Source organism: Zonotrichia leucophrys, chromosome 1A, assembly GCF_028769735.1.
Source record: "Zonotrichia leucophrys gambelii isolate GWCS_2022_RI chromosome 1A, RI_Zleu_2.0, whole genome shotgun sequence".
Taxonomy (NCBI): domain Eukaryota; kingdom Metazoa; phylum Chordata; class Aves; order Passeriformes; family Passerellidae; genus Zonotrichia; species Zonotrichia leucophrys.
Window position 1 is genome coordinate 45,902,883 of NC_088170.1, and position 18,351 is coordinate 45,921,233.

Here is an 18,351-nt window from a genome sequence, read left to right on the forward strand (position 1 = left end):
TCCTAAAGCAGTATTATTTAAAAATGTTTAAAGAGCCTTTTTTGTGATTTTTAATTAAAAATCCAATCTCAAAGTAATTTTAAACATTTACCTGATAAGCAAGTGGATCTTTTGGAGGACTGGAAATTACTAAATTATTGTTGTAAAAATCACCTTTTATGTGCTTTTCTGTTTGAAAATTGAAAAGGCAGAATCCTTTTATGTAACTGTTGCAGTAATATTTTAGAGGTTTTAGCCTTCACGTCACATTTCTTAAATAACTGACGATGGAAGAATATACAAGTGAAACTAAATATTTCATTAAACAGGTCATGATGGCTTAATAAAATAAGTGATGGATTGTATTGGTTGGTAATAGAGATCTGAAGTGCCCAGGATTGCTGCCATAATTTTACAAATAATTGTGTTGTAAATGTGCAGTGTATTTTATCTGAAGACAAGGGGCATCCCCCCACCTCAGCATGAATGCATAATTTCTGTTAGCACAAGGCATAGGATATGTTGTATTCCCCAAAAATACCCAATAAAGCTTTGCTATTTGGTTTTCTCTGAATTCAGAAGACTTTCATAGCTTAAAAGCAAAGATAGATGGCCTTTATCTTTCATTTATATTTTAAAAAAATACTTATTTCTGGTATGCTAAGCCACTTCTTGCCCTGTCAGTAGCAGGTAAAGGCTTTGATACATGAACAAAGTACATGGTATCAGCTCCTCTATACCCTAACCAGAGCTCATTTAGGAGCTGCTGCAGACTGCCTGGTGAGCAGGTACCAGCTCAAACATGGTAACTTGTTTGTGTGTTAAAGCCTCCCAGTTCTTTGAAACCTCTGCTCAATCTTGCAGTTACTGGCAGTGGAGTAAGAATGAGTGGTGTTCCATCAGTCCTCAGACTGATGAGGACCTTTAAACTGTTTCTGTATGGAAAAATATCTGGTTCTCACCCCAAAAAAGTGTTTCTCATCACTTGAACAAATAATAGACGTGGACATGCTTTATTTAGATGTAGAGGTATAGGCTAGAGAGGTGCTTCAAGTGTTCTGAATGTTCTGAGGGTAACACAGATGCCAGGATAATTTGTTATGCCTCTTGAAACACTTTGTTCACTGCTTTGTTTTTCCTGGGGAGTGCTGGTTTTCTGGAAGAGCACGAAGTTGTAGATTCTTGTCAGCAATGATGACTGCCACAGGGTCTGCCTGACATAAAAACAGATCTTAGAGTTCACCCTGTGAGACTTCAGCCAGCTTTCTTGATGAAGGGGTGTAGGGTTTAAACTAGCACATGGTTGTATATACAAACAGTAGGAAAGGAAGAAAAAACTTAATTTTTTATTATGAAATTGAATGCATTTGAATGAATGAATTAATGAATGAAATGAAAAATTAATAATTATGAAATTACAAGTGTTAAGTATCTTAACTTCAGCATAAGGTAAATTTGTCTGTCCAAAGAGCCTTCATAACCTTTCCCAGCCCTGTGTGCTTCCTTCCACCATGTCCTGTCCTGAAACCTTTGCTAGAACTCTGCAACTTTGTGTGATCATTTATATCCTAAAACTGCAGTTGTTCCCAGTCTGTCTCTGAGGTTTTTGCTTCACATTCGCATACACAAACTCCCAGCAGGCTGAATCTGGGAGAAAAGCCTGAAAGCATTTGAATGTCTTTCTGTGGGCTTTTTAAAGTAGCTTTAAATATTGCATCAATAAAAGCCTCACGCAATGGAGGAAAGAACATGACATTCAAGAAGCAGGAGAAGAAAAATGTGGTGAGTTTTGTACAGCTTTAAAGCAGGTCTGTGCCTCTGAAGAGCTGGGCACATCATCCTGAGCAGTGTCTCACTGAAATCAGGGAAATGTGTTTGTAAAAGTCTGGGTTCTTTGCAGAGTTATTGTCAGTCAATAATTAATTACAGTCACTTGAATAGGAAAAGACTGGTGTTCAATGACCTGATGATTGTTGTATTAAATAATGCATTAGTCAGTACCACTAAAACCACAAAACCAGACTGAATTTGTGCCGTGGCATCTCTGCCTGTGCTGGAGGGCAGGTTGGAACTAGGTGCTCTTGTAGGTCCCTTCCAACCCAAACAATAGCAGTACATGTTAATTTTAACATTTCCATAGGAAATGGTATAGCTGCAGTAGTCCAGTCATTGATCCCAAGACCTGATTTTCCAGCAGGGGTTTCCACAATCACTGCTTGTTTGCCATTCTGTCCTGATATGCTGCTGTAGTAGACCTTTGAGTTAGAAATTGTAGTAGGTGTTTTGTCAGTGGCTGCAGTGGTCCACAGGCACCTGTCCTTTGTAATACATTTCCACTTTGTTTCTTGAAACTTGCCTTTTGATTTTTTTCCCTTTTGTTTTTGCTGGACCTTTCACTGGACACTATCTTCCAATTCGTCTTTTTTTTTTTAATTTTGTGTATTTTTCTCTGATATTTTTATGACTCACAGGCAGTGACCAGTGTGAAATGGCCCAGCTGGTTTTGTTTGATTCTTGCTCATTGAGATGTCATCTTCCCATTTGTCTTTGAGGACTCTGTACCCAAGGAGTAGCCACTTGCCCTGTGTGGTGGTAGCAGGTTAAACACCTTCTCTTTATCCCTCTGGTGCAGAAGCTCTATAGCTCGACACACCATCTGTTTCAACCTCGTGGTTTTTTGTGGTGTGTTGTGGCTCTGTTACCTGAACAAATGATAAGGTACAGTAGATGAAGGTGCCACAGTCCCTGCAACCATACTGCACTATGCTCACGTGAAGTGAGTGCTCCCACACTGAACGGCCCCTTGGTTTAGACCCAGGCATTTCTGTTCAGGGTTGGGATGCATCTTTCATATACCTGGGCCCCAAACAAACCCTGTTCAGTGTCATGCTCTGAAGCTGGTCTCTAAAGCCAGCCAGTGCACAAAGCAGCTGAGTGACAGGGGCTGCAGGACTCCTGTGGGGTTCAGGGCTGTGCTGGGGTGCGAGAGGAGAGTCAGGGCTGGTGGGCAGCGTGGGGAAGCTGGCACAGCACACTCCCACCCAGAACCTCGTGCCAAGTTCCTGGCACGTGCCCCAGGGTATGGCTGAGAGTTCCATGGTGGAAGTGCACAAGGCTCACAATATACGAACAGCAGGTTGTGAAACAAATGTGTGCAGTTCTAAGGGATGCTGCTGCCAGAGGAGCATGTTGCTAGCATTTGTCCTGACCAGTGTGCCAGCACCGAATTTTATTATGACTCTGTAATGCATGAATAAATGAGGTAGAGCTTTTTCTCTAAAGACCAGTGTGTTAAAAAACCGTCCTGCTGAAGGTTTTAATTTGATTTTGTCTTATACAGAATGAAAACATGCAGTCTGTGCTGTATTTTCATTATTTATTATTACTGTACTAATTTAATGTTCAGGACCCTACATGTATTTATACAACTAGTAAAATGTTGCCTGAAAAATATGAACAACTTGTATCACTAATTCAAACATTCTAATTCTGTTTCTTGATAAAGTTAATTTCAATTATGGTATCATCCATGTCCGTGAGCTGCATTAGTACTATCAGCAAGCATATATCATACTTAGGAAGTCAAGATCTGTGTTATATGTTTAATGAATGTACTGAGACACTATCACAAAAATATTTATTTCAAATTCTGGGACAAAGAATAATCTCATAGAAATTTTATATAGCTTGCTGTGAGATGTCTCTGGGATCTATAAGACATAATTATTTGAGCCCTGACTTAAAAATACTTTCCTCTCAAAATAATTTTCAAAAGTGTATGTGCAAAGAGTATAAATAGTGGATTATTTGAAGTACAATCAAAGCTTTGTTTTCCTGAATCATGATATCAGGCTGAAGTATGTTGATTCACATCACTGCACACTATAATGAACTTTCCCTTTGAGCCACTGTTTTTCCAGTTTGAATACCAGTTTATGGAGGTTTGATTCTAAAAGTAGAAACAACTTATTTTTCTACTTTCCATCTAGAAAAGCTGCAGTTCACTGAGAAAGCAGCAACAGACCACAGAGATTCTAACATCACAGGGCCTCTTCTTCATACAGATTCTTCATTAAGTATAAAATTCACTTAGTTCAGCCTTGAAGGCTCTCTGTGTGTCAGGAAGCTCAGTCAGAATATCTGAGAGAGATTTCAGCCTGTTCTGTCAGTATGACACCCACACACACAAGGATGCCAGAAACGAGACCTCTCAGGATGCATTTTGAGGTTACTTCTAATTTGTGTGAGTCTGAAAAAATTTAAGTGCTATTTAAAATAAAAGTTTCACACTATTTGCAGTTGTTTTTTTCACATAGTTGCCTTTTTCAAGGAAAGTCTACCAATGAAAAAGTTGTAAACACTGCAATGCAAATGTTTTAGTTAGGAGCATGGCAGAAATTCCCATCATAATGACATGGGGGTGTCAGGAACTGCTAAAGCAGGCTTTATGTTTTTAAGGCAAATCACACAGCCTTTCCTGTAGTTACAGAGAGTAAAGTAATTGTTTAAAAAGAGCAGGAGGCAATTCTTTTAACATCGAAAGGATAAACATGCTTGGAAATTGAATCCTGCTAGAGGAAAAGAACATGTGACAAGAAAAGGAAAATCCTTGTAATAAGGCATTATTGATCACTACTAAATGATCACAATAAAAAGAAGAGTAATGTAATTAACCTGCTTTACATAGCAATGCTGGCATAGAAGTTACTAGGCTTCATACAGTATTTTTAAAGGCACTGCAAAGACAAATTATAGCAATGAAGTATTACTATCCATGTTAAACACATTGTTAAGACCCCTCCTTTCTGGGAGAGCTTGCTGCTCTTTGCAGAGGGTTAAGCAGAACAGTGGCAGTGGTAACATACACAAGTACTACATTTGCATATACATGTTTTTACCTGTGATGCCTTCCAGTATGTATTTTTAACATGTTTTTAATTGTGGTACAAAATTGTGCATTTTTTTTTCTTTCTCTTCTTTTTTTCCCCAGGAGTTTTCATATGAAAATAGAAGAAATTCAATCTTTATACCTTAAATTTAAACAGCATTGTTTATGCTTTGTTATGATATCTCTGGTATGCCTTTTTACTAAATAGCAAGTTTAACAGAAAAAAGCTGCTTATTTTTGTTAGATAGATTTGGGTGATAAGTACAACAGAAGAGCCTGGATGGTCCCTTTTGTCCTTCCATTTCAGATCCTTCTGTTGGATATTTTCTTCATCTTCCTTGTAACTCAACATTCTGAGTTTCAGGCTACATAATTACTGTGTTAATCTTTCCAGATAATAGTCTAGGGTTTAATCATTGCTTCTAATCCCTTATTTTAGTAGATCATGTGGATCTCAGCTCTCCATGTCTACCAAGTCACATGATCACACTAAACAAGGAAAGGTAAACAGAAATTTTGTTTAACAATAGCCATAAAAAATCACAGAAGCTCTAAAGAGTATAATAAAATTATTCAGGATATAATGCTGAAGTAGATAAATATTTTTTCATATTCGTGACCAAAATATAAAACCCTCATTTTAGTTACCCCAATGTAAGTCTCTGTCATTTACCCAGGAATGAGGCATTATACAGCTCTGAACCTGCTCTTGTGTGTTAAATATTTATAAATTGCATATTAACATCAGCACTTAAATACTGTTATGAGTACTTACTGGGGGTCACTTCCATTAGTGTGTGTGGGCATGTGTCTCTCTGTGTGAGAGGAGTAGGTTTGCTCTGGTCTTTACAGATGTGGGGGTTTGTCTGGGCTCCAGCAGAAAGACAACAAGCAGTGGCATGTATCTGCTGCTGAACTGGGCAATAATCTAGTCTATTATTTAAACATGATCTTACTGGCAAGCACATTGGTTTTGTTTTATTAAAATTCCAGCACTTCACATTTTTATTAATCACTTTCCCAGTGCTATTCAGTTGTGTTCTGGTGCCTGTGCTGCGGTGCCATAGCAACACTTGTTAATGCTAATGAAACTGCAACATCCCGAGCTCCCCGACAGAGCAGCCCTGTTAAATATGGCTATTAAGCACAGTTGTATTTCTGTTGGTTCCAGCTCCCAGCAGACACCTGCTCTGCAGAAACTCTGTTCTGAGTTATTAGGATTCGGTAACTTACAGCTTTTCTTAAAGCTGTCATTTAACTGGAATCAAATTCTCATATTCCTAGACAGCAAATGCTGCAGAATATGTACAGTGTCTGTAAAACTGACAAGCTTTAGCCGTAGGATTAAGTGTTCTTTTGAAGTGCTCATTTGCATTCAATGAAAAAACAGGCAGGGCTGGGACTGATTGATCTTGGGGGAAGCTACAGGATGTGTTTTCCCCTAGAGCACATGGACATTTTAACTAAATATCATTCATAGTGTGTTAACAAGCAGAAGTAATAGGTAAATAATTCCTCATGAACTCAGACTTAATTCAACTTAATAGAAGTACTTGAGGGCTTTAATATATTGAGGTAGGAGATGATTATGTACATCAATTCTTCTTTCATTAGGAAGCATATTTGCATGTAGTATTGGTGAGGACCATGACAGGGTGTTTTATTTTCATTATTCTGAGTTTTGGCTTTGAATACTGTTTATTTGGCAAGTCATTAGTCATCCATCTTTTGTGCTCTGGAAAACAAAGGAAATATCCTGTAATCAGTGTAAAATTGCTTCCAAGAATATGACCACAAATTAGGGAATGCTGCTGTGCCAACAAATAGATGCTGCAGTGCCAAGGCTGCAAAACAGGGAAGCTGTCATGTATGTATTTGGAGTGTCAAGCCCATCCTTCTCCATACTCTTGCATCATCTCAAAAACAATTGATTCCAAGGCAAAGCTTTAAACTGCTCGTTTCTTAAAGAGTTTTAAATGCAGCACTCTTTTGTGCAGATTTACCTATAGGAATACAGGTAGTTTCTGCAATGTACTCTCCAGTGGGGTTTGGTCATTTTGGCAACTAAATGGTTTTGCCATGTGATCAGTGAGAATTTGGGGGAGGGTGCTCAGCCTTTTTGTTTTCCATTCAGCATCTGTTGGGCTGCTAGTGTGGAGTGGCAGGTTTGCTAGGTGTCTTTTGTTTTCCTGTCATTCCTTCTTCCCTTTGTTCTTTATGTGTCTAAAAACCTGTCTTTTGCTCTTTATTTGGACTCCTGTATTCACCAGTATGTCTTTGTTGTGTTCATTTTTGTTTTAGGATTATTTCAAGTTCTTGTGCTAATCTCCTCATGATATTAACCAGCTGTATTAATGAGATAATAAAGCAGATTTGTTGGTAATGAATTGATCCATTCAACTATTGGATTTAATTAGAAAGACACTTAACATTCCAGCAGATGTTCTTATTTTGTTTCATTATTCTTGTGTTACCAACAGTGGGATATTTACATCGTAAAGTCCTCAGCTTAAGGCCTTGTTGCTGTGCCATAGACTACAAAAAAGGATAGGAAACCCATAAATATGTCTTAAGCAAATTTGGATTAATTCCTTTTTCATAATTTCAATTCTCAGACTTTGCAATGCCTTGAATTTTCAAAGTATTCTTCATTTAATAATAAATCGATTAATCTGTTTTAAAATAGTTTTATTTCTTCTTCCTTAGTTAAAACCCCTTGTCTTTGGACTTACCTCCTTTTCCTCTGGTCCTGTGACTCGCACACTGTGGCAGGCTTATGCTAAAATTGTGTGAGACAGCTGAGGCTGTAAAGCTGAGGAGGTTCTGTTTCACCTTACTGCTGCTCACCGTGCACCTCTTAGTTGGCTCTTGCCCTTGGTGGACTCTTGTGGCAGCATTTTCAACATTCTTGAGCAAAAAGGAAGGAAGGAATGGTTCATAATGGTAAAGAGCTGGAGTGACTCATCCGAGGATTTGGCAAGCCTGGGAGCCAGCACAAGCAGAAGGGCAATGGCAGATGGGTAGGAGTGGTGGGATAAGGTGGAGAAAGTCAGGATAATGAGACATCCCTGTGCTTCTTGGTGGCACCAAGTGGTTACACTGGGGACCATCTCTGGGGACCTTGCCTTTCAAAGCTCCCATTCAAAAGCCAAATCTTTCCTTCCTTTTCTTCCTGATAATAATATCTGTTGTGTTGGCCATAGCATTGCCTTGCATATTGCTTTGTGATAATTGCATGTGTGATTGTGCAGGTGGAGTGCATTTCCTGCCCTGCTGTAGCTGTGTTGTAACTGTGTGGGTGGAGCATTTACTTAATTGTGCAAACCAACATTGGTTTGGAGCTTAGAATAATTGTATTCAAAAGTAAAGATGTTCCAGTAGGGAAAATTAATCCATTTTCATCTTGTTGCTTCACTAGCTGTGAAGATTAACTAGTATATATTATAACAATTCTTAAAATAAAATGAAGCCATATAATTTCTATCACAGACGGCCTTTTTTAATTTACTTTTTTTTTCCTCACTGTTGTAATGGTGTATACAGTCCCTGTAAAGGGATCAAAAATCCATTGTACTGGATATCCTGTGGGTGCTTATTAAAAAAAAAAAACAGTGCTTATTCTAGTTTTGAAGGTAAATTAAATTGTTTTCTATACCATTTCATTCTCAAATACCTTCAAAGTATTTCTTTCATTTTCCCCTGAAGAACTTGGTGTACATCGTAGTTTTAGTTTTCAAATAAGGTATTCCTCTGTTCTCTTCATTCTACTAATCTACCTTTTCTAGCTCTGAATTAGCTGTTAAAGACCATAGTTTCATCTGTCCCGTTAAAGGTTGAACAACATGGTGTCAGCTGCCAGTTTTGTGACTGAGAAAGGGATTTTCTTATTTTCTGAGTTCAGAGGGCTTTCTGTGAAGCCTTGGGATGTCCCATTGCATAACAGTCATGCTGCTTTTCTATTAGGCAGAGAAGAAAAACTCAGGGGCAACAACATGATTCATCCAAAATTTAATGGATGGGTTTTATAAGGCTCTCTTCTCTTAGGGAGTCTCATGAGTCCTGTGCTGTTCATCACAGACACAATAAGCAAAGGTGATATATTTTGCTGTTAATACGCCTTTTATTTTCCTAAGTGGTAAGCAGGAGGGCCAGCTGAAGCATTGCACGAAATCTCATGTTATTTGAACAAATTGCACCCAAAAAAGTGCTATGCAATGTTAACAAATGCAGAGTAACACAGGAGTAAACACACAAAGAATATGACCACTGTCTTGTGCATTAACCCCTGATTCACAACTTTAAAAACTGAATCATTGAAGAGAATTTAGTGGTTAATTCAATGATCCTAAAAACAAGTGAAATACCAGAAATAAAAGGTAAACAGAAGAGAGATCAAAAAAGAAAAAAATCTGTGCTGATTTAGAAACATATTTTCTTCCACTGTTGGACATTTTCAGGCTACCTCTTACCACATTACATGATGAATAGAGTAGAACTAGCCTCAAGTTGGACCAGGACATCAAGGAATAAAGGAAAATTTTAATAAAATCATTCAAAAAATATGAAAAGTTGATGCAAGTTTTTGTAGGTGTTAAAAGACCAAGAATTTCAAATAGTGCAAGAATAAGTCAATGTAGAAAAAAAAATAAAAGCTGCTTTTCTGAGGGGCTTATATAGCCTTTGACTCAAACTCTCCATAGTCAGACTTCTGGAAGACTGTTCTATTTGTGTGACTTCTGTTTGTTTGCCCAATTTATGTACCATTCCTAGGTAATTGCTTCTCACCCTTGTCAGGCAGGGCACATGCACCAGAGGGGTGTTTAATCCTTCTCTGTGAAGTTATTCTCATTGCAGTAGATTCTAAGAGAAAAGCTTGCTACCTTTCCCTCATTTTCAAATGTCTCTGCATGTAGGAGTCTTGGAGTCTGAGAATACATCTGAGAGTTTTTATTTCCCTGTTAGCCCTAAGCTGTGCTATAGTTAACAGCTTTTATTCAGTACCTGTAGCCACTCTGCTCCAAATATAGAAACCAAATTAACTGCTTTTGCAGAGATTTCAATATTATGCTTGGATTTATTTGTACTGTTTTGAGGTTTGTGCTACATTAGTCCAGTAAGTGCTGTGCTAAAGGCTGTACATTTGTTCAGCTCTGTGCATTTATTCTCTTGTTCAGTGTTTTTTGTAGCAGATGAGTATAAAGATATTTACATGGATTCCTTTTTCCGTTGCCTCTTCTTTTGAGTGCCTTCGAAAGAAATTGCATAAGCTTCTGCATTTGCCAAACTGGTCTGATAGCCTAAAGTTATTCTCTTGTAGCATTAGCTACTCTGTTTGGGCAGCAAAAAACCCTTCACCCCAGTTTATTCCTTTCATCAACTCATGGCTACAGTTAAAGACTGAGCAGTTCTGTTTTTCCAGCCCGAGCAGTTGCTATTCACAAGTACCCTTACTAAACAAGGCTCCTTGTCTAAGTTTTGTACCAGTTCCTGCTGCACACACCTATCCGTTGAAGGTTGATTTATTGAGGCAGATAGGTGCTTATTTATTTGATTTCTAATGGTTTAAATAGGTTATTACAAGAGAGCTATACCAAAAATTAGCAAAAAGCAGTGTTGCTCTTTGCTGGGTTAAGTTGAACTGGCTGACAGAATGTCTTCTTAGTTCACTTGGCATCAGCAATTGCAAAGGAAATTAAGTTCTACTTTTCTCAGTAAACATGGTGTAATGCTTCTTCAGGCAACAGAACTGACTGTAAGAATGGACAAAGCTGGACTCTTGCAGGTACCACCAATTTTGTTTGGGAGATTTGACCCTTTCATGAGGATTGCTCTAGCACATGGTGTAGCCACTGCTGTTCTTAAAATAGGGCAAAATGGAACAATTTCTGCAATGCCAGTTTAATAAAGAAATTTCTGAGGGAAGGGAATGAGCTGAAGTGTAGACTAAATTATGAGAAAAAAAATGTTAGATTGTGCACAGCAGCTGCATTGCTCCAGGTAACACCATGCTCTGTGTGCTGCCATCTTTCCTCAGTGCTTGGTTTTATGTGAGAAATTGATGTCAGTGTAACCCAGCCATCAGTGTTCAGTCAAGGCAGTGCCTTTCCAGGAAGTTCTGTATTCAGAAGTCCTAAGTAGAAGCCTCAACAGTTGTGCAGGACATATATATATATATATATATATAAAATACATATATATTGTTCCAGGAGCAGCATAGAGCTGATAAAGCTGTGTTCCTGTGCTTTTATCCCCTTTACCACCTGTGGCTCCCAGCAGCTCCAGCTTGCCCTCAGTCCCATGGGGCAGCCCCACCACTGAGCCACTGCCTGTGCTGTGGCTGCTGTGGAGCTCAGTGTGCCTGTTCCTCTGCCTGAACACAGATCTGTCACTGAACTCACAGGTGCCTCCCAGGTCTGCCTCTCAATGGGATTCTCCAGCCCTTCTTTGGTTATTTCAGTGTCTTGGTAGAATGGGGGGTAGAGCCCTGATGCATTAACATATTCTCCTAGGAAGAAAACTAAATTACTGTGATTTTTTTCATTATTTTTCAAATTTTCCATGTAAGCAAGTTACCAGACTGTCAGATTTAGTATACTTGCCAATGTATAACATATATATGTGATTTTTGTTGGGTGAAAGTTATCTGGTAAAAATTAAGGTTCCTTTAACCATGCGTATGTTAAAATTCATGTGTGACAAAATAACAGACTTGAGAGAAGGCCGTTTTCTTAATTCTTCAGGTATCTTCAGAAACGGATGCCCAGGAGGTGCTCTCAGAATAGCAGGAGATGGTTTTGCACTGTGAGGGTGTCTGAGCCTGGCACGGGTCGCCCAGGGAGATTGTGGAGTCAAAGCCATTTGCATGGTCCTGTGAGAGGATCCTCCTTGACCAGCTGACCTCCAGACATCCCTTCCAATCTCATCCATTCTGTCATTCTCTGAAATTTCATTTTTCTACAGAGGTGTTCATGGCACTGTTGGAATCCAGAGACACAGAGTTTATTCTCCTGCTGCTCAAGCTAACTTCATAATACAGGACACCCATGTTTTCAATTTTCAACTTCAAGAGGGCAGGAACATGGGAGCTTTTTTCTGTTTGCTTTTTGCTATCCAAAACTGATGTATCTAAAATTGAAGATACCCGTTGAAATTGGCATTTGCCAAGATAAACCCTAACCCAAGACTGAGGTAGGATTAATTTGGAAAATGAACACCACAGTTTATTCTGGACAGCTGGAATTTGGTTAGGCTAATGGGGCCAACTGTTTAACTCTCTTGGTCAGTGTGTCTTAATGAATTATATTAATTTATGGAAGAGCTTGTGAGTTTAGGCCAGTGTTGTTTAAATGGGGAGCACACACATGTAACCCCAGGACAGCATGTGGTAGTGAGTCACCTCTGTGTGGTGTCACCTGGGGCACCTGGGGCTGGCTGGTACAGTGTGGTACAAACAGGGGCCATTCACCTTTCCTCATGGAGCATGGCTGCCCCTTCCTCAGCATCTGTACAGTTAGAAAGGGCTCCAGTGGGCACAGGCATCTGGTGGCAGTAACCTTGATCAAGGATAGTCTTTTGTCATAGAACAGGGATTTAGATGTTAATGGGAAAAAAAAGGCAAGACAAATGCATATCTTCAAGAGTCAGTCAGAAAATTATAGAAGTGTTCTGCAAAAAATAAAAGTATAATTGGGAAAATTAACATGCAAAACAGTTTGTGTTATACAGTCTAAATCCTTCCTGACACTGAGCAATGTGGCTCAGAGTATCAGGGAGCCACAAAGAGTGGCTTCATTCATATCAACAGGTAGATTAGATAGTGAGAAGAAGAAAAGTAGGTTTCCCATCATAAAATTTCTTTAGTGGTAAGCAGGGCATTTGTGTGTGACTGACTTGGTGTCAGCTGGGAGTTTCATTTGAGAAAGACACCTGAGAGCTGTCCTGTGCTGACCTCCCACTGTCCCTCTTGGAATCAATGCAGTCAACCTGCTTACAAGCATCCTCTCCTCAAGTGATCCATGCAACAAAACCAAGACTCAAACAGGTTTTACATGTACTACCTAAAAGTACTCCGAGAGATGTACATTTATTTACTTAGTCAAAATTAATTTTTTTATTCTTATTTTAGATACCGAGTGTATTTTGGAGCCTCTGTCTCTGCCAGAAAGTCCAGGTGGTGTTGATGCAGTAGAAAGTTCTCCCTGTGTACCTTGTATTTTCTGCACTGAATGCTATGTCTTAGCGGAACAAAACCAGCTTCTGAAACACATGATTATTGAACACAAGCTCGTCATAGCAGATGTGAAACTGGTGGCAGATTTTAGAAGGTAAGGGTTATGTTATTTAAAATAAATGTGTGTGTGCAGATGTTATTGAAAGCTTTGGAAAAGTAGAGATCATCTTTTTAAAAAGACATTGTGGGAGGATTTCTGCTTATGAGCCTTTTGCTGCTGGACTGTAAAGTTGTTTTCCTATTTCCTTCCCTCTCCCTAGTGCCTAGATGTTGCTGGGACTAGGGAGCTCAGTTTTAGAATACTTGGCAATTCCTGTGTTTGGCACTTTTTAATATATCAAGGGTCTTCTCAGGTCCTGTCACTAATCAACAAGTTGTGTGCAAACTAGAAAGCTGGTTTTAGCAAAGCCCATTCCAGACAATCAGCTTTCCTAATCTGGGGTTTTATTTGTGTAGGGCAGAACTATTTCTATCCCTGTACAATGTCCTAAAGCTGTGTATTGTACACAGAAGGTGCTCCGTACAGGATCTCTCACATTCTGGGATGAAATTTGTTTGTGCTACTTTAAGGACAGTATTCCCCCATCAAAATCACATTTATGCCTTAACTATGCTGTACAGTACTGTGATCTACACACAACTGTGACTCCTACAGCTGTGTCATTGATCATCTCGCCAGGGTCACATTTGGCTTTCTCTCTCTTAACTTCTCCAGTAGCTGGCATGGCCCCAGCTGGCTTGGAACTTCAGAGACAAGGTACTTGCCTGGCATTGTGCTTTCCACAGTAATGTGTGGGCCAGGAGGAAGGCTAGACAGTACCTGCCAGTCTGTAGATACTTCTGCTGTAGTATTTAAGTGTTAGACAGATAAATTCTCAACTAAAATGAGTTTTGTAGTAGATCTTCTGTCACTAGTTACTAAGTCAAAATCAAGACCTTGTTTCTATCAAGACTCAAAAAAAAAAAAAAAAGAAAGAATACAATATAATTTAGGAAGAGAAATGTAAGCCATATAAATTAAATCCTTAATCAAATGTATGAGCTTAACGTTGCTTAAAATTGAAAACTGATGGTAGTTTTTGTTTGCTTTTCTGCTGAAGGCAGGCAGAAGGAGAATGTACTGTTCTTTGGAGATAGTACTTGTATCTTTGGGTAAGTGAAGGAATCAGAGCTGCTCAGTCATGGACCACCAGTCTAAGCGTGCTTGGGGGAATTACTTTGCATTAATAGAAATGTATTTCAAAATCAGCCCTTCAAAAAGGGCCCATTTAGATTATTTTTGCTGCTAATGCAATTGGAAGGTAGCCAAATCTTACAGAAAGTGGCCCCAGGACATGAAATGATGGAATTGTTGCTCTGAAGTGTGCTTTCTCTGATTTGCTCTATTAGTAAAATAGTCTAATACTATGCACAAAAAAGAGAACATATTCTGAAGTGTTGAACTGAGGTGAGGAAAATACAGGGATCAACTCTGTAAAGATAGTATTATTTTTATATTTAGCAATGAGCTACAGCCAGTCTTAGGAATACATTTCTTGACAGAACTGCAAGAAGTGGATAATCCATAAAGGACCAATGCTAATGGAAAAATTTTTTCTTTTCTTTTTAACTTTGAAGAATAAAGATAAGTTGGCATAAGGGCAGAGGGAAAAGAGATAAGGGGAATAAGCTTCTGCTTCATGACTCAACATGATCACTCATTCTGTCTCCCTGGAAGTATCACAAGGCATTGGTTTAATCTGGTCATTGATTATTTGGGTTAAGTCTTATGACATGAAATCCCTTAACCGTAATTTCTGTGACACAGACAGTTGTGGGCAGGTGAGTTTGTACCTGTGTTCGAGTTTGTACCTGTGTTCATTTCTCTCAGAGCAAGGGAGAGACATTTATTAGATGAGCTCTTGCAATCTCTCCATTTGCACATTTATGTCCTAAAAGCTCAAGGATGGCTTAGTCTGGAAGAACTGCAGTTCTGTTCAGCAGCTCTCAGTGAGCACTGCAAACAGGAGCAGGCAGGGGAGAAGGAAAGGCTCACCTCTCACTCACTGGCATCTGAGATGCTGCTGAAGGAGCCCCAGCCACGTGTGCTGGCTCCACTGTGCTCAGCTGTCTGCTGCACCCCAGCTCAGTCCTCTCCATGGCAGAGTCAGCAGAGAGAAAGATGTGCTCATTCCTTGGCTGCTGCAGCTGAAGTCCTCAAATATATTAGGTGAGAATGGTAGAGGCAGTGTGAGACACTATGGGGTGTGATAGCTATGGCAAGTAGTTACAGATTTCACAAGTGTTAAAAGCTGCAGCTATTTAAAAATGCTCTCATAATAATGAAAACTGATTTTTTCATTATCTTTTTCCTAATTTGGTGGCACAAAATAAGGAGAAATCATTGAATAGCCTTTGCCTTACCAACTCTCACGTGATTTATATAATACATGAGTATAAATTTAAGCAAGCATTTAAACATTTTCAGATTATTTTTTAGAGTAAAATTCTGAATAATTAGCACAAGAGTTGCTTGGTTCCCTTCATCATATAAATTTAGTGATAATTTATCCTTGGTTCAACAGTAGCTTCCTGGTTCAGTGGAAATCTCATCTCAGTTGTGTTCTGTTGATGCAGCTGTAATACCAACAAAGATAGTACAGAATGGTTTTTAAAAAACTGTAGTTGATGGGTTAAACTTTCAAGATATGTTTAGGTCTTTTCTTATTCTGCCTGCTGTCTTACCCCCAGGTGTTCAGGGACTTCATTTTTCTGTCTTTCTAGTTTTCTGCCAAGCTACAGCTTTCACTGTAACTCCACAGGAGACCTGCCAAAACCTCACTTTTGTCAAGTTGTTGTTTTTTATTGAGTTTCAGCTTCCTGACTGCATCTTGCAGAGCACAGAGCACAATATTTTGGGAATTTGAGAATGCTCTATAATATAGCTTTTCAGTAAAGATGCATCTGAGTGGCACTTCTGTCTTTAGATGTGAATAGGTCACAGTGTTTATGCAAAGCTTGGTGCAAATCTGCTTATTGAGTGCATCACTTTGACAGCATGGTTAAACCCAGTTTAAGTGAAACTGAATTAATTTCATAAATTTGAAAACTAATGTGAAGGCAGAAAAAAGGGACACAGGAGTTAAAGAAACAAAAACACATAAGAATTTAGAGCATGAGAAAAACAAGAGCTAATCAATTTTTTATTACAGGTTTTTCAGTGTTTCCTTTTTCACTGATCATCTCCCCCTTATTTTTAAAGCTACATCCTGTACTGGAAGAGGAGGTTTGCAGAACAGCCTATCACAGACTTCTGTAGTGTGATAAGAACAAATTCAAAAGCTCCACTAGGTAAGTAAGCTGCTTGCTCACTCTCTGATGGGCAGATCATGGGATAATTTCTGGATGATATACTGCTGCTTTGATCAGCCAAGTGTGTCTGACACTTGGCCAGAAAACCACAGGAGTAATGTTTAACTCTTAGGCACATGTCTAAACTTACCTTTTCCAAGGATTACAACACATGCTTCAGCACTGTGCTGAGTGAGGATGAGGTCAATAGAGGCATAAATGTGCTGTGAGCTGGGCCGTGCTGCAAATCAAGGCCTGGAAGGAGAGCTGCTCACATCGTGCCTGGGGAGACCTTGGTACCCATGAAACATCAGTGATGGTCCTTCCAAAATGATGAGAAGCATTCCCAGTGAGCTGCCTTTGCTGACTTCACCCTGCTCACCTCCTGCACTGATGCTGCTAATTCTTCTTGGACATCAGGGCCACATCCCCCTCCCTTTGCCCTGCCACAGTGCTCCCTGTGTCAGGAGATGTCATCCTCGCAGGAGCCACGCAGTTGTGCAGTTTCCTGGGCTGCAGCACAAGTCTGAAACCACAGTTCACTGTTGTGCTGCATTGGTGTGGTGGCACATTCCATCCTTGGGACAGTGTTGGCAGTGTGAAGGAAGGGTTTTTCTCAGAAATAGCTCTTATGCATTACTTTGGCTTTCCTTTTCTAACAGGAAAACACAGTTTACCTAAAACAGATAAGAACTTTAAGGCTTTTCTGCATCTTTAATTCTCAATGGAGACCTTAAAAGAGAAGAAACACTGCATTCAGCTAATGTCAGAGATGGTTAGCAAGTAGAAAGTGAGTGCAAAATGGATGAAAGTAATTTTTTAATTATTCAAAGTAATTTTAAGAAAATTAGCCCTGGAAAACATGAAAATCATTCCAAAAATCATCATTCTGTTTCTCTCACAAACACTTACCACTCAGTTTGAAAACTGCAAACTAAGCACCTGAATAGCAGAATTATGAAATATCAATGAGCCTTCTCCTTCTCTCTCTCTTTCTATCTCTCTCTTCTCACCCCTCCCTCTCTCTCCAGAAAATTGTTCTTATCTTAACCCATTTTCTTTTGTATTTTCCTACATCCTGAGTAATTGTAATTTCTTTGAATAAAATTTGTTGCCTTCTTCAATTGGATGTGACCATAAATAGTAAAAAGGTTGCTAAAGATAAAATATCTATAAAATATATAATTAGAAATGTAAATTAGGCAAGTCTCAATGTGTGGTACTGAACAGTTGTGTATATCCACAGGTGGAAAAATATTTGATGGTAAAAGGTAATGTGATAGATCAGAGCAAGAGGAGGATAAACCAAATAATGATAGCTTCTGAAAACTGACAGTTACTTAGGGAAATAACTGTTAAGATAAAATTAAAGGGTATTTCAAATTTCTTTCATGCTGACTTTAATCTGTAACCAATGCAAATGCTAATTGTTTTATGTGTCCAGAGGAACCATCACAAAAATGAATAAAGCTGGTAGTGGAGAAAAGCTGTGCAGGACTTTTGCCTTCATACTCCAATATAAATATGCACAAATATTTAAACATGTTTCATTAAGTTATGAACTTAATGAAAAGTAGGTTAAAAATCACATTCTTACATTGTTAATGTATTCCAAAGTCTTAGCAAATTATCTGCCAGTAGTATTCAAAGCGGCTGCAACTTCCCATTCCTTACTCACACTTTCTAATCTCTTAACAGAGGAACAGGACAATTATTTTCTTTTATGTGATGTTTTACCAGAAGACAGATTACTTCGAGAACAGCTTCAGCAAAAGAGACTGGTAAGAAATTATTGTTTCATTTTTTTAAGGTAAACACTCCAATAGAATAGAATAATATATAATAACTTAGCAGGCATTTTAAAGTGAAAGCATTTATTGCAAGATGGCAAAATTCTGATTTTTTTTTTAAGCTCATTTCCCTA

The 18,351-nt window shown here is 38.8% G+C and overlaps 1 protein-coding gene across 1 annotated transcript in view; it reads left to right on the plus strand.

Moving 5' to 3' along the window:
* The window catches only part of ZNF277 (zinc finger protein 277), a 41,283-nt gene that overhangs the window by 4,208 nt on the left and 18,724 nt on the right, over positions 1 to 18,351 (plus strand). The window contains exons 2-4 of the mRNA XM_064702646.1: positions 12,993 to 13,191; positions 16,339 to 16,427; positions 18,126 to 18,208. Of these exons, the coding sequence (XP_064558716.1) occupies positions 12,993 to 13,191; positions 16,339 to 16,427; positions 18,126 to 18,208 (371 nt within the window). The remainder of the gene's footprint in view (positions 1 to 12,992; positions 13,192 to 16,338; positions 16,428 to 18,125; positions 18,209 to 18,351) is intronic.